Source organism: Symphodus melops (assembly GCF_947650265.1).
Source record: "Symphodus melops genome assembly, chromosome: 10".
In the NCBI taxonomy this organism is placed as follows: Eukaryota; Metazoa; Chordata; class Actinopteri; order Labriformes; family Labridae; genus Symphodus; species Symphodus melops.
The window spans coordinates 9,354,492-9,367,750 of NC_136700.1; the positions used below are offsets into that span (position 1 = coordinate 9,354,492).

At 40.3% G+C, this 13,259-nt stretch overlaps 1 protein-coding gene across 1 annotated transcript; it reads left to right on the top strand.

Moving 5' to 3' along the window:
* The first annotated feature begins 237 nt into the window (after positions 1-237).
* LOC306830948 (putative G-protein coupled receptor 149) lies at positions 238-10,922 on the top strand. Its single transcript, XM_079354739.1, has 5 exons — positions 238-1,449; positions 2,565-2,745; positions 2,853-3,349; positions 8,193-8,336; positions 8,694-10,922. Exons 1-5 carry the CDS (start codon positions 481-483, stop codon positions 9,198-9,200), a joined length of 2,298 nt encoding a protein of 765 aa, XP_079210865.1. The 5' UTR covers positions 238-480; the 3' UTR covers positions 9,201-10,922.
* Positions 10,923-13,259: the final 2,337 nt, after the last annotated feature.

Below are 13,259 nucleotides of genomic sequence, written 5' to 3' on the forward strand. Positions count from 1 at the left end.
ACATCCACCCCCCACACACCTCATTTATATTGAGTTGCGGGATGGGTCAAGGTAAGCCTTTAATCAAAATACAGCCTTCGTGCATACATCGGAACAGTTGTACACAGGATAGTAGTAGTAGGAGAAGGCTGCGTTTGGCCCAACCCCAAAATCAACCGTGAAAGGATGATGACGAAAGCGCGTAAATTGTCAGCTGGAACCGAGAGGTGCACTGACTATGCTGTTTAAACGGTGAATCAGGCAGCACAGCTTCCAGATGCTCCACGTCAAAGGAACCGGGACGCTTAGATTACGCGTGAGCTTTCTGTAAGAACCGACAAGGACGCTGCTTTGTGTCTCTCCAATCATCTCTCCTGTCTGGAATTTATAAAGATCCAGCGCGTGTCCCTCCATGTTTGCAACTCGCCAAACTTTGCTGGCTAGGGAGTCACATTTGACCATACAAGTGCCAACAGAGACGTAGAAGTTAATTCACTGAAAATGTCAACGACGCAGCTCAGCTCCCCGGCGCCCAACCAGAGCTACCCTTCGCCAGCCACCTACGAGAAGACAGATCCCGCGGGGATGGAGAGGCAAATTCGCCTTGTTCTTTTCGGTTTGTGCGTAACCATTGCCGCTGCTACCTTTGTCGGAGGTGTGTATTCTCTGCTCTCTCTCCTCCGGATGAGGAGAAAAACCTCCCTGTGTCTCATTGTGGCTTCCATGTCGGTGGACGACCTCCTGAGTGTGGTGCCACTCTCCTTGTTCGCGCTCCTACAGTGGGAGACGGATGGAGGTGGAGGATCGGGCAGTCTGTGCACTTTATCGGGACTTCTTTACGTGTTCCAGGGTGTTTCAAGCAATTTAAAGGCTTGCCTTATAGCAGCCTATACTTTTTATGTCACTAAGAGATTTGGAGTGCTTCAGTCAGTCCGCCGGCCCCTGAGAGTGATGTGGGCCATTGGCGGTGTGTGGGCGGTCAGCCTTGCTGTCAGTGTGTTACCTTTGTGCGGATGGGGCAGCTTTACGCCAGCCTCTCTCGGGTGCTTCCCTGAGAGTGACAGTTTTTACATCATGTTGCTTTTCTCTTTATATTCCCTGTGTTTCTGCGGCTTGTTGTTTTTCTTCATCCCGCTCACTTATCAGCTGCTGTGCTCCAGAGAGCCCCAGAGGACCCTATTGTACCCCAGCTACTTGGACGTGGCGAGGGGGCTGGGTGGCTCCGCTCCTCTCTGTGATCTCCAGTCATTTTCCCGCAACAGCCTGAACAAAAGTTTCGGTGCGTACAATGAGCTGAGTCCAAGTTCACGCGGGACACAGCTGAGAGAGAAAGAAGACATCGGACTGTCCCCGTTGTCTATCAACGGACAGAGGACAGCTGCCGTCGAGGACACACCAGTGGTGTTTGCACAAAAGCGTTTCTCCATGATCCTGGCGGTGGTCCGAGTAATCTTATGGATGCCTATAATGGTAAGAAGTGTAATGTGTTAAGTAAAAGACAAACACAACGAAATAATTAATTATGTGCCAAATGCAAATCATTACTCCCCTTTTTCAGTAACATAACATTTTCCCGTAGTATGTTTGTAGTTATTTACATCTTGTTTGATCTTAAAAGAAGTTACTAATGTGTTGCCCTATATATAGCCTATAGGTGCACCCCACTACTGAAAGTTACTATAAGAATGCTAAACAGCCATCTTCTGCATAATGTTGTTCATGACTGCAACACCATCCCTAATGAAAACCAACATGTCTGTTGTAGCTTGTGTTGAAGCTATATGTGGACAACATAAGCGAACATATGGTTTTGAATCAGAGAACACTTTTTGTCTTGTGATATGATTAACTCCTCCTCTGAGTTTGAGACCCATTAAGGAGAAGGGGAAAAACTCCTTGAGGCAACTGCAGTAATGAACACATATCGTTTTTCGTTTTTGTCTGCTACCTTCAAAGTCTAATGTTATCGAGAAGAGTAAATGAGTTATAGAAGTAGCAGTTTCTTCACAAGACCTATGTTTTACACTGCTAAATTCTATTTGTGATTGCAACACAACGAATGACACTGTTGCAAAAAACACAAAAACAAACATAAGATTTGCACTCTGTGAAGTTTGCAAAAACACATTGGTATTCCAAACACTAAATCAGACAGTTTGTGTCTCTGTGATTTTTTAAATTTGATTGATTTGTTTTCCCAGAATCAAACAAGTCTATATAAATGTGTCCCACTAATGTCTTGCCCTAACTCTTTTAAACCTTTCCTTGAAATGTTAAACCTATTCATGGACATTTAGAGTAAGACCGATACAGGAACACTTTCATTTTCTAATGACAGCTGGCACTTTAATGGTAGTAGCCTCCTGAATAGGTCAATAGAACAACTCTCATCATGTCATGTTTTGGCTCACAATGCAGGTACATATTAGAATAACACTACAAAAGAAAATGAAGAGTAAAGGACACAAGTATAGCATTCTCTGTAATTTCTCTCTATTCATTCATCTCACTGCCCCCATCTCCTCATACATATTGAACCAGTGACTCCTGGGTGAATTAATTTCCCTTTCGCCTTCCATTCACAGACTTTGGTGCTGCTCCGTCATGCACTGCATGCACGTAACTCATCCCTGGAGACTCTCAGCTTCTTTCTTACTCTGCTCGCCCCTGCCGTTACTCCACTGTTTGTGCTATCTGAGCGCTGGATCCACATGCCTTGTGGCTGCTTCATTAACTGCAAACAGAATCCAAAGCAGGAACCCTCAGGTAAGCACTGTTTACCAAAAACTACCATCAAAGCACAACCACTGTTAACCACTGTACAAATTCCTGCATTATTAAAACATAATGTTCATCTACTTTTTTTTCCTCAGAATTAAAAAGAAGATTTGAGTTCAGCCTTTCCTTCCAACAAGGCTATGGAGTGTACAAACTTTCACATGCCACCATGCCTTACAACAGTTCCCCCCTTGAGAAACCATCCTATCACAGCCTGTTTAACTGTGGCTTCCTCAGTACCCGCCTTGACGCACTTGAAAGCGGCGGGCTCTCAAGCTTGGGGCCCAGTTTTGATTTCAGCACCCCCTGCCCTGTGGACAGCCCCTCTCATGCAGACCTGCTGTTGGAAGTTGGAGCCGGTGGAGGAGAGGCGCTGGCTGATTGTCCCTCACTCCCTCATCAGAACCCCGGAGATGATGATGGGGGCTTCCGCTGTGTCCCCTTGCTGTCTTCTCATCAGGATCACAATCTCACTGACACGTCCTCAGTGTTCGATGGGGCTGAGAGGAGGCTGTCGCATGAAGAGTGTCGGACGATTGAGCTGACAGACTGGGAGTGGTGCCGGAGTAAATCAGAGAGAACACCCAGACAGGTACACCACTCACCTCAAGCAGGGAAGAGAAGTCAGTTTATTAGTCTGACATTAAACCGTCAAACTAAGACATTTTTGTCTGTCATTCTGAGGCTCTGTTGTTTATCTTAACTAGTCGAATAACTGCTACATTTGCACACAACATATGTTGTTGAAGGTAGTTAAGGAGGAGTGATTGGAGTTTTATAGACCATAAAACTGATGACTTTTTCAATCTTTCTTGCTGTGTTTACATTTGGTTGAAAAGGAAATTGTTTGTTGTCTTAGTGCAGTGCTCTTTTACAATGATGCAGACACAGGTACATACGGCTGGCAGAATAAGACGCAGTTTTTGCAGGCATGAACGAAGACTGTGTGCATTGCAGTACATCTGAATTCCTGTCTGTTTGAGTGTACTTTTATTATCAGACTGACAGACTGACTGTGCACATAATTTAGATATAATGGTCCTCCTCTCCTCTTTCTGCATATCATGTTTGTACTAAGCTTGAAATGGTTTTTGAATGGGGCATTTGATAAAGATATACTACCTGCACCACACCATTTTAGTAACAAATCACAGCCTGTCACCAATAGTCATGCATTGCTGCTCATCAGGCACTCTGAAATCAGAGCTCTCAAGGCTCAGATTGATTGATATTTTTAGTCATGTCATTTAGTTTTGAAATGTAATGTTGACTGTTTTAACGTGATTTCTCCCCTGACGGTTTGCTCCTTTGTGTGTTTCTAAAAGTTTTTTTTTTCTGCGTGCCTGGCTACGATTTGCTATGACTTGCAAACTGTATGAAAAAGTTAAACACAACCAATTTAGTATTCATGTTTTATTGCTCACAAATGAATTATTTGCTCACTCACTCAATAGTGAATCTATCACGAGAGCACTAAACGCAAACAATGCAGCTCAAGGCAGTTTGCTACAGGCTCATGAATCTCCATCCTTTAATCCATCTTTAATCCATTTCTTAAGGATTGACATGCTGTTCTCTTGTAATACCAGCGACCTAATTGGTTCTGTTTTGGTGGGCTCAAATATATTAGTTTAACAAGGACCAAAGAGTAAAGCCTGAATAATTAATGTGTCCTGGCCTTAAATTTACCAGAAACTGATGACAAAACAGTTAGCCACAGGCAATGACTTTTTAACTGTTAGCATACTCTGAACGTGACTTTTGGAGCAATAGGACTAGCTTGTTTTAAACACACAAAGCTAACTAGGACATGAACAGGCCTAGAAACACACATGTGCATACAATCAGATACACGCACATGCTTCCTCTCCATCTCCTTTCCTCCCTGTCTTTGCTTTACTTATAAGTCTGAAATGTTCGGTATAAAAATCACCAGAGGGTGGAAAATCCATGGAGCATGCATCTACGGCTCAGCTTTGGCACTCACTTTGCATCATGTGTAGGTCTTAGATGTTCACTGCTGGCTGTGTGTGTGTGTGTGTGTGTGTGTGTGTGTGTGTATTTTGTGTGTCCTTCTTGTCAGTTTCTTTGTAGAAAACTGTGAATATGCTCCCTTCGGCCTTATTCGTTGATTCGGGTCAATATGTAGAAGTGCAACTTCAGAATGTATGTGCAGTTACATATTGCATAGAAAAATAAATTACATGGACCAAAAACCACCTTCTGCAGAACAGGAAATCCCCCATCTCCCCTTACAAATAATACAGATACTGTGTTGCACACAAAACACGGGAACAGCAGATGAAAGCAAAGCCTGAAGAGTTTGTGATTTGTGTGAATTTCCAGGCAGTGTTTTGCTCCTCGTTAGCAGCCTAGATGTCATTACCTAGCTTCTGTTCTTCTTACTGCCAGCCCCTCTGGCCTTCAGTGTCCGCAGGGAGAGGTAACATTAGAGCCTAAAGACATCTTTACCCTGTCTGTGACTTTGCGCTGTCTATTAGCAAGCACAGAGCCGGGGGGTGAATTCACAAGCCCTCTGCCATAGGGGAAATAGATACCTAAGGTGCATTCACATAAACGTAGGAAACAAAAAAAAACCTCTTTGCCTTCTACAAACACATTAAAAGCTGTAAATAAATGTTGGTTCCCACAAAGCTAAAGGATAAAATTAATATTTTTGAATGAACAGGAAGATAACACAACAACAACAATTAAAACTACACTATTGATAACACCAGTTACAATAAAAAAAAAATGTTTATTGTAATTTTACTACAAAAATATCACTTATGATGAAGTTGATTTATATAGTATTCAAAACTTCAAACTGAAACTGAAAAGTGCTTTATAAAACAGAATCACGTTCATTAAAAAAAAAGTCCAAATACTACAAACATGATGAGATTCATAGGCAGGAACAAGAACATATGTCGTTAGCTTTGGTTAAATAGGAAGTGTATGGTTGACAGTTATTAGCATACAAAAGGAGTCTGTTGGGGAATTAGCACCAGCACAGTGATGTTTTGAGATAAATGATTAATGAGTATGCTAACATAAGTACAATATTAATGCTTACTTTTTTTTGTAGCTACAGGCACTGTAGTATTCATGCTACCACTGCTAATCAACACTAGACACCAAGGACGGCCAGGGCTTAAGGAAAGGCCAATAGAGTTGTTAATATTAGTTATTGTTATCTTTTTTCCCCAAAAAAATAAGAACAGGTCTCCAAAGGTAAGGGTAGATTATTACAACCCAAAGAAGCTTGTAATCTTGTAAAAATGTCATCATTATTCTTATGTTATTGTTATTACAGACATCTCCATCTTGCCACATGTGTACGTCATTGCAGTTTGTTATGAAAAGCTGGGAAATTACCAATTTGATTAGGATTTTCCAAGTTGCTTTATGCATCAGTTGATCATTCAACATGTTGGCCTTTTAAATTGCTTTCCAAAAGTGAAACATCAGGGGGATCACAAAAGTCATCATGATAAATCCAGGCATAATGAATATCATTTTCAATAGTTCGTGCCAATTCACTTAATATTCAACAAGACATTTCTCCCCAAAAAATGTCTTGCAATCTGTTTCAAATTAATTTATTCAGGTATTGAGGTAAACATTGCCATTTCATAAGGCACAAAGGCTGTTTGGTAAAATATACTATTTATTACTAGTTATTTAACCAGGAAGAGAAACTCATTGAGATTAAAAATCTCTTTTTCAAGAGTGTCCTGGAAATAACAAGCAGCAACACAAAAACAGAGTTTCAGACAGACAATGAGCAGCCAAACATAGAAATACAAATGCATAAATACATTACAAATAAATCCTTGGGCAGTAATAGGAATGAAAGGTAATATGTAATAGAAAATTGGAAAATGTATTGGAAACATGCACCTTTACACACAAACCATCAACAGTAACTTGGACATATAGTTTCAGTGACGTCCTTCAGTGGTTTCTAGAGGAATGATGAAGCCGTATGATGTTGGTTGCCAAATTGGAAATGATGACTCCAACTAACAACTTGCTAATCAAAAAACTAAAAAGGGGGACTGTGGTGGGGGGATCGGGTTCTGCCTGAATAAATATCTTGGTTGCTGTAACACACCCATCTAGCTCATCATCTAGTTAGCAAATTCCAGTGGTGAAAATATGACAGTCCAAAACGACAGTTTGAGTTTAGTAATTTAATTTAGCTAAGTCTGCCTAACAACCACGCCCCTTATTCTGTGTAACGATGCCGTACTCCTTGCCTATATATAATTCAAACAGAAGAGTTTTGAAAAAACTCTGCCTCTTCATAGTTTAAGTAAATGAAAAAATAGCTGAAGAGACCAAAACATCTTTTTGGCACCAGAAATGGCCAAAATGAGGTTACATGAGTTTTTGGCTCTGACTTCAAGCGGACGCTTGAGGAACTGCAGGGTTTTTTGTTTTTGTTTATGCTTCTGCATTGGCTTCATCTTCAACACCAGTTGATGCCATGTGACACACAACCATCCATGAAACTAATCAATTCACACTGATGGCTTCTAATAATTATTTGAATTACTTGATGTGTGTCAGCTACGGTCTCTTTTCATTTACTATGATACAGAGGCAATGACAAATGGAGACTCGGGGAAAACAATAGATTTACTTCCTCTCTGTCTCTTGTGTACCTTATAGTCACAATCAGATCATTACCTTAAACTCATCTAAATAATTAAGAGGGCTTAATGGGACCTGCCAAAGTCTCCTCACTGATGCTTCCCTTTCCCCCTGCCAACAATATACAATATGTCATCTTCTCATACATATCATGTTGACAGAAGCTCATTTTGATGCAGTGTGTTGTAAATTAACCTCTGAGAAAACAATGTTAAAGAGAATGAAAAACTATGATTAATAAATGTGAGGGGTATAAATGAGGCCTGAAATTGGAAAAAAAAATCCATTCATCAAACCCAGAGAAATTTGATTGATGCTTTAAACACGGATATCCTTCTTCAGATGAAATGACCTACTAGAAAAATATCTTTAACATCTAAATAACTTATGTTTCCATCTTTCGGTGAACCGTAAAAGCTTTCTGCTTGCTTCTATAAGCATTGAGCTCTTACATCTCATTAACCAGTGCACTGCTGTTGACAAGGCTCTTACATGTAGGCCTCATTAACTCATGAGATTGAAATGGTTGGTCAACACATTCATATCCCTGCCTTTGAAATCGTGGACAAAATCTAAGTTTTAAGTTCTATTAGTTTTAATATAAGGACTGAATGTAAAAGGACTTGTAGGTCATTCTTATAAGTAGTTTAATAGGAAGCCAATATGGAATTCATACATGTTGGAATTACATTTTAAGTAAATGGACATGCAATATTAAAACATTAAGATGTTTTGTATTTGATAATCTTCTCCCTTTTTTTGGTTTTCCTGTACAGCGGTCATCAGGTGGTTTGTCAATCCCCCTGTGTGCCTTCCAGGGCACAGTATCCCTCCAAGCCCCCACAGGGAAGACCCTCTCTCTCTCCACCTATGAGGTCAGCAGCGATGGACTCAAAATCTCCCCCAATAACGCCAAGAAGGTAATAGCCATTAGCCATATGTCTCTCAATGTGAAAAGGGCTTGAGAGCCCTTCCAGTATTCTTTCCAGTAACTCTTTCAATTCATGTATATTTTCAAAATGTAAAACTAGGACATTTTAAAAATATAGTTCAGTTACAGCCAAGGACTACAATGAAAGCAGGGCAGCTTTATAAACAGTATGTAATAGTGTTTAATTATTTGTTTATTCAACTGTCTTCAAAATGGGTCGATTTGGTAAATAGGTCAAGATAACATTTAATATTTGAAAGATCACTGTGGTGAACATCAATTAACTGAATAAATTGTTGCCCCTGACTGTTCATGAAACACTTCCAAATCTCCCCCTGCTTCCAAGGTTGAAGTGTATCGCTCCAAATCGGTCGGCCACGAGCCCAGTGCAGATGACCCAGCATCAGGAGGCCAGGCAGAAGACATAAATGTCAATAGCCTGGGGATGGGCATGGAGATTGGAATGGGGATAGGAGGTGGCGTGGGAGACACCAATGTCAAGATCCACCTCGAGGTTCTGGAAATCTGTGACAACGAGGAGGCCATGGACAGCGTCTCCATCATCTCTAATATCAGCCAATCCTCCACGCATGCTCGCTCGCCATCTCTTCGGTACTCACGAAGAGAGAACCGCTTTGTCTCTTGTGACCTGGGTGAGACGGCTTCCTACTCTCTGCTCATCCCCGGAAGCGGCAATACGGAAGCAGAAACCATTAATATCACTATACCAGACACTGTAGAGGCACACCGGCAGAACAGCCGACGGCAGACGCAGGAGGGCTCGGGGTATCAGGAGGAGATACAGCTGCTCAATGAAGCCTACAGAAAGCAAGCTGGAGAGAGAGAAGAGTGATGTTAAGGTTTATCTCTTTCAGGAGGGGGCTGTAAGTGTACCTCTCACGTGAAAGGATGAGAGACAAATTTCATAATCATTCCACTTTTTTTGAAATTCTGATCACCACTCAAATTGAACTGACAGGTGAGTCTAATAGAGACTTAGCTTCAAGCTGTTTTGACAGTGGGTACATTCATAGGTGCACAGGTATCATCAGTCAGTAGATTATAAAGAAAAAGATGTGAGTGTAAAAAAAGAGGGGGAAATGATGGTAAACAAAAGAGATGAATCCAAAGAGGAGCAACAGAGGAAAGGAACAGTATTCTAGTTATCTGTATTCCCTTCACCATATGGCAGCCTGTCGTCATAAAGCCGACACTGAAAGATAGAAATCCACTTTGGCTTGGAAAAGGAGGGGCCGACGTCTGGTCACATGTTTCTTCTGGACTACGTCACCAGTGACTCAGCTGTGAGGGGAGGGGTCACCTGACCCCTGTCTGACTCATTCCGACTTGTGTGTGTGTGTTTTTGTGCATTTTAGTGTGTTGGCGTGAGGGTGCGGGTGTAAGAATAACAATAATTGTTTTTGATTGCAGCTACCAAAAAAAAAATATATATATATATATATTTTGAGGATTTTTTGCATATTTTTTCTTGACTGTTGTGTGTGGTTTTTTTTGTTGATTAGCCACTCTGTCAGTCATGTCTTGCTTTTCTGTGTTAATTTTGCTGCAATCTCAATGAACAGAGACCACTACTACCCATGATGAAAATCTAAAGGGACAGGCAAGCATTTAAGAGCGAGTGCACAAGATATTAGAAGAAGATGCAAAGGGGATGCTTACACATATTAGATTTTCTGCCTCATGCACCTTTAGTGCAAATTAAATGAGTGACAGTTTGCATAGTTTACTATTAGAGAATGGAGGCAGCATATGATTGTACATTCCAGAGCCACTTGGAGGTGTCAATGCCTGCTCAGCTCACTGCCCATCCAATCAGCAAGCCACTGGAGGCCTCTCACTTTACATGAAGTAAATGAATGAATAAATACATTTAGACATGGAATTTTACAACATAGTATAGTTTATTTCAGTACTGTTGATAAATTATAACATGGACTTTGTATATTTATTTGAAGCCAATGAATATATTTATCTCTTTCACAGATTATATCAGTCTACCCATTCCTATGTGTTTCTATTCAATCACAGTGTGATAGTACAACAGTTATTTCAAAGCAACTGTAAAATATATATTTATTGAATTTTTTCATGACGCTGTCTCTTATGTCTCCTCTTTTATTGCTCGATCTTGAACACAACCTTGCTTCTTTGTGGACTTCATTTGCTGGCATTTAATTTGTACTTTGGCGAGCCCACTTCATCAGCTGCAACATGCTCCATCCTCCTGAAAGAATGTTGTCATTAAAGATTCATAGCAGGAAATTGCCTCCAACGCGATTGCAGTGCATTTCTACTTCAAGTGCTAAAAGGGGGGGGAAATGTAAAAGAAAATAACGTTCATGCCAATGACTCACACTGATTGTAAAGCTGTTTTCAATGTCAGCCATTTCTGCTGTTAATGGAGCCAAAGGTCTTTAGCTGAGCATCATCTCTGCAGGCGAACAGGAGTGGAAGTAATTTGATCTTCTGCTTATTTTCACTTTTAAAAATAAGACGCTTCTTGTTAGGCATTCTCATAAACCTTTGTGATCAATAAACTGCTATTTGCTCTCTTTGCAGGACATTGGGCATTGTGCATTCGCTGTACATCTGTTTGCATGTTGACTCAGCCGTGTCTACCATCTGGACTAATTAGGCAACAAGAAAGCTGCACAAATTGGGGTTGTCCGGTACAGAATAAAAGCAAGTTAAAGCACAATATTGAACGACTACACAAGACTGACCTAGAAAGATAGCAGCCATCCTTATCATTGTATCCCAAGGAAGACAGGATTGTGACTAATCCAACAGATTACAACATTTTGATTGTACTCTTGGAAGTGTTTTAGTTCACGTTAAATTACATTTTTGTGTTTTTGGAAGATTTGACAAAATCCTTATTTTTTTTATGTATTGTATCTTTTTTAAATCTCCATGAATGTGCAAATAAAGCCTTTGTGGTAAGGGAGAGTGTAAGAGAGTGGAAAGCAAATATTGGGAAGGTAGGAGAGAAGTAAGTGCACAAAGGGCAGTAAAAACAAAAGGAAACAATATTATAAAAAGCTGCGACTATCAAAAGCCTTGGCAAGCAGCTATTTCAAATGTTTCATCTTGTCTCTGATCCAAGGACTCTCACCTCCCACTCATAACCTGGATCATGCTGCAGCAATAAGGTGCAGGTAAGGCTGCATCAAAATGAAGCATCAGTGGCACTGCTTGAGTCCTTTCTCGCTCATCAAATGCACCATCGTGCGTACAGCATGCACTATCAAGGCTGTAAGCAGAAGCACGACTTTGGTATATTATAGGCCTTTTATCTGAGATTTATTTTTAAACATTAAATGAATCGTAAGAGTCCTAGATCATTTGTATTCATTGGAAGTAGCAGTTTGTAGAAGAGTAGCGGGAGGGACACAGAGCAGTCATTATTTTCCTTCATGTCCTTTTGTTTTCTCACTCTAACACTCTTCATGCAACCCCAAAACCCATCAAACAACTCAGCGTAATTCTCAGCAAGTGTTAAACACTTACTTACTCTCCATTTCTTGCTATTTTTTCTTGAGTTGCTTACTCTTTCAGCCGTTCCCTTCAGAGCAATGGGCTGATGATAACTTTTTGAAATAAATCCAATAATTATTAGTAGCTGCAGAGAAGACGCTTGTCAACAGTCAAGGCACTCAACTGCTTGGGGCCTCAGAGCAGAAGAGGGCTCAGGGTTACAGTAACAACTTGTTTTTGGAGAATACTCTAGGAGCTGTAAAATAACAGTACAATGGCAGCCAAAAAGCTGACAGTATAAAACTGTAATGTTTATTTTCCATTCAGTAGTACGCTCAATCTGACCCGAGATTAATTCTGACTTCATGTAACAGGTGTGTTAAAATGCTTTGTCGAAATAATTTCTAATTCACAAAAAGTCTGTACTTTTATTTACATTTTGCCTAGTTATAAACATGTTTATTGTATTACAAAGTGACAATCTTTTAGTTCATCCCCATGAATGAACCTAAAATGTCCTCTGGCTATTCATTGTTTTCTTCTTTGTATATTTGGGGTTTCTCAGTGTGGACATCTGGATTTCCTTCATCACAAAATAGTGGATGACTCATGAATGTGGATACATTTATATTTCACAGTGTGTACAGATGAAATATATCACATCTACAGACATTCTTTGACAGAACAGGAGAGTGTCTGAAGAGAGGAAGTTCATTTGAAAGTGTTGATGCATGATATTGCGTGACAGAAACACAGCCTGAGGGGGAAATCTGCATGTGTGTCCTCTGGAGAATTATGCATACAGCTGATGAATGACTCCGTCTCACCTTTAGTCTGTCTTTATATTCCTTTGTTTCTGTCCATGGCACTTAAATGTATGTGCTGCTTTAATTTAGAATGAGTGAGGCAGAAAAGAGAGAATGGGAAAAAGGGAGAAATAAGGAAAAAACATCCTGTGATATCCCATCCAACTGAAACAAAGAGACTAAGAACAGAAAAGGAAAAAAAACAGCACGACAGCAATCTACCACATGATTATCGGAAATGAAGAAAGCAGAATCATTTATAACTACACTTTTATACGAATTGTGCTGAGCAGACTGAAAAGTGTCACGTTATTTTTTAATAATATGTGATCTGTAACAATCTAAGTCACATACTGTCAAGGTTACAAAAGGCAGGCTATAGCCTTCATCTCTTTGCTGTCTGTCACCCCCCACTCCTCCCTACATTTTCTGGCTCTCTTCAGCGCTCCTTTCTAACTGTAGAAATTGTAGCAAAGCGAAACATGTACGACAGACAGCTAAAAGGCAAAAAAAATGGATGGCAAGGGACAAGACAATACCATAGGCAATGCAGAATCTGCATTTACACAAAGTATATTTTCACCTAGTTAGTTAGAAGTAAAATGGTC

Coding starts and splice junctions, on each gene's coding strand:
- LOC306830948 (XM_079354739.1), top strand. CDS start 481: ATGTCAACGACGCAGCTCAGCTCCCCGGCGCCCAACCAGAGCTACCCT. Junction 1,450..2,564: donor TCTTATGGATGCCTATAATG/GTAAGAAGTGTA, acceptor TTCCATTCACAG/ACTTTGGTGCTGCTCCGTCA. Junction 3,350..8,192: donor CAGAGAGAACACCCAGACAG/GTACACCACTCA, acceptor TTTCCTGTACAG/CGGTCATCAGGTGGTTTGTC.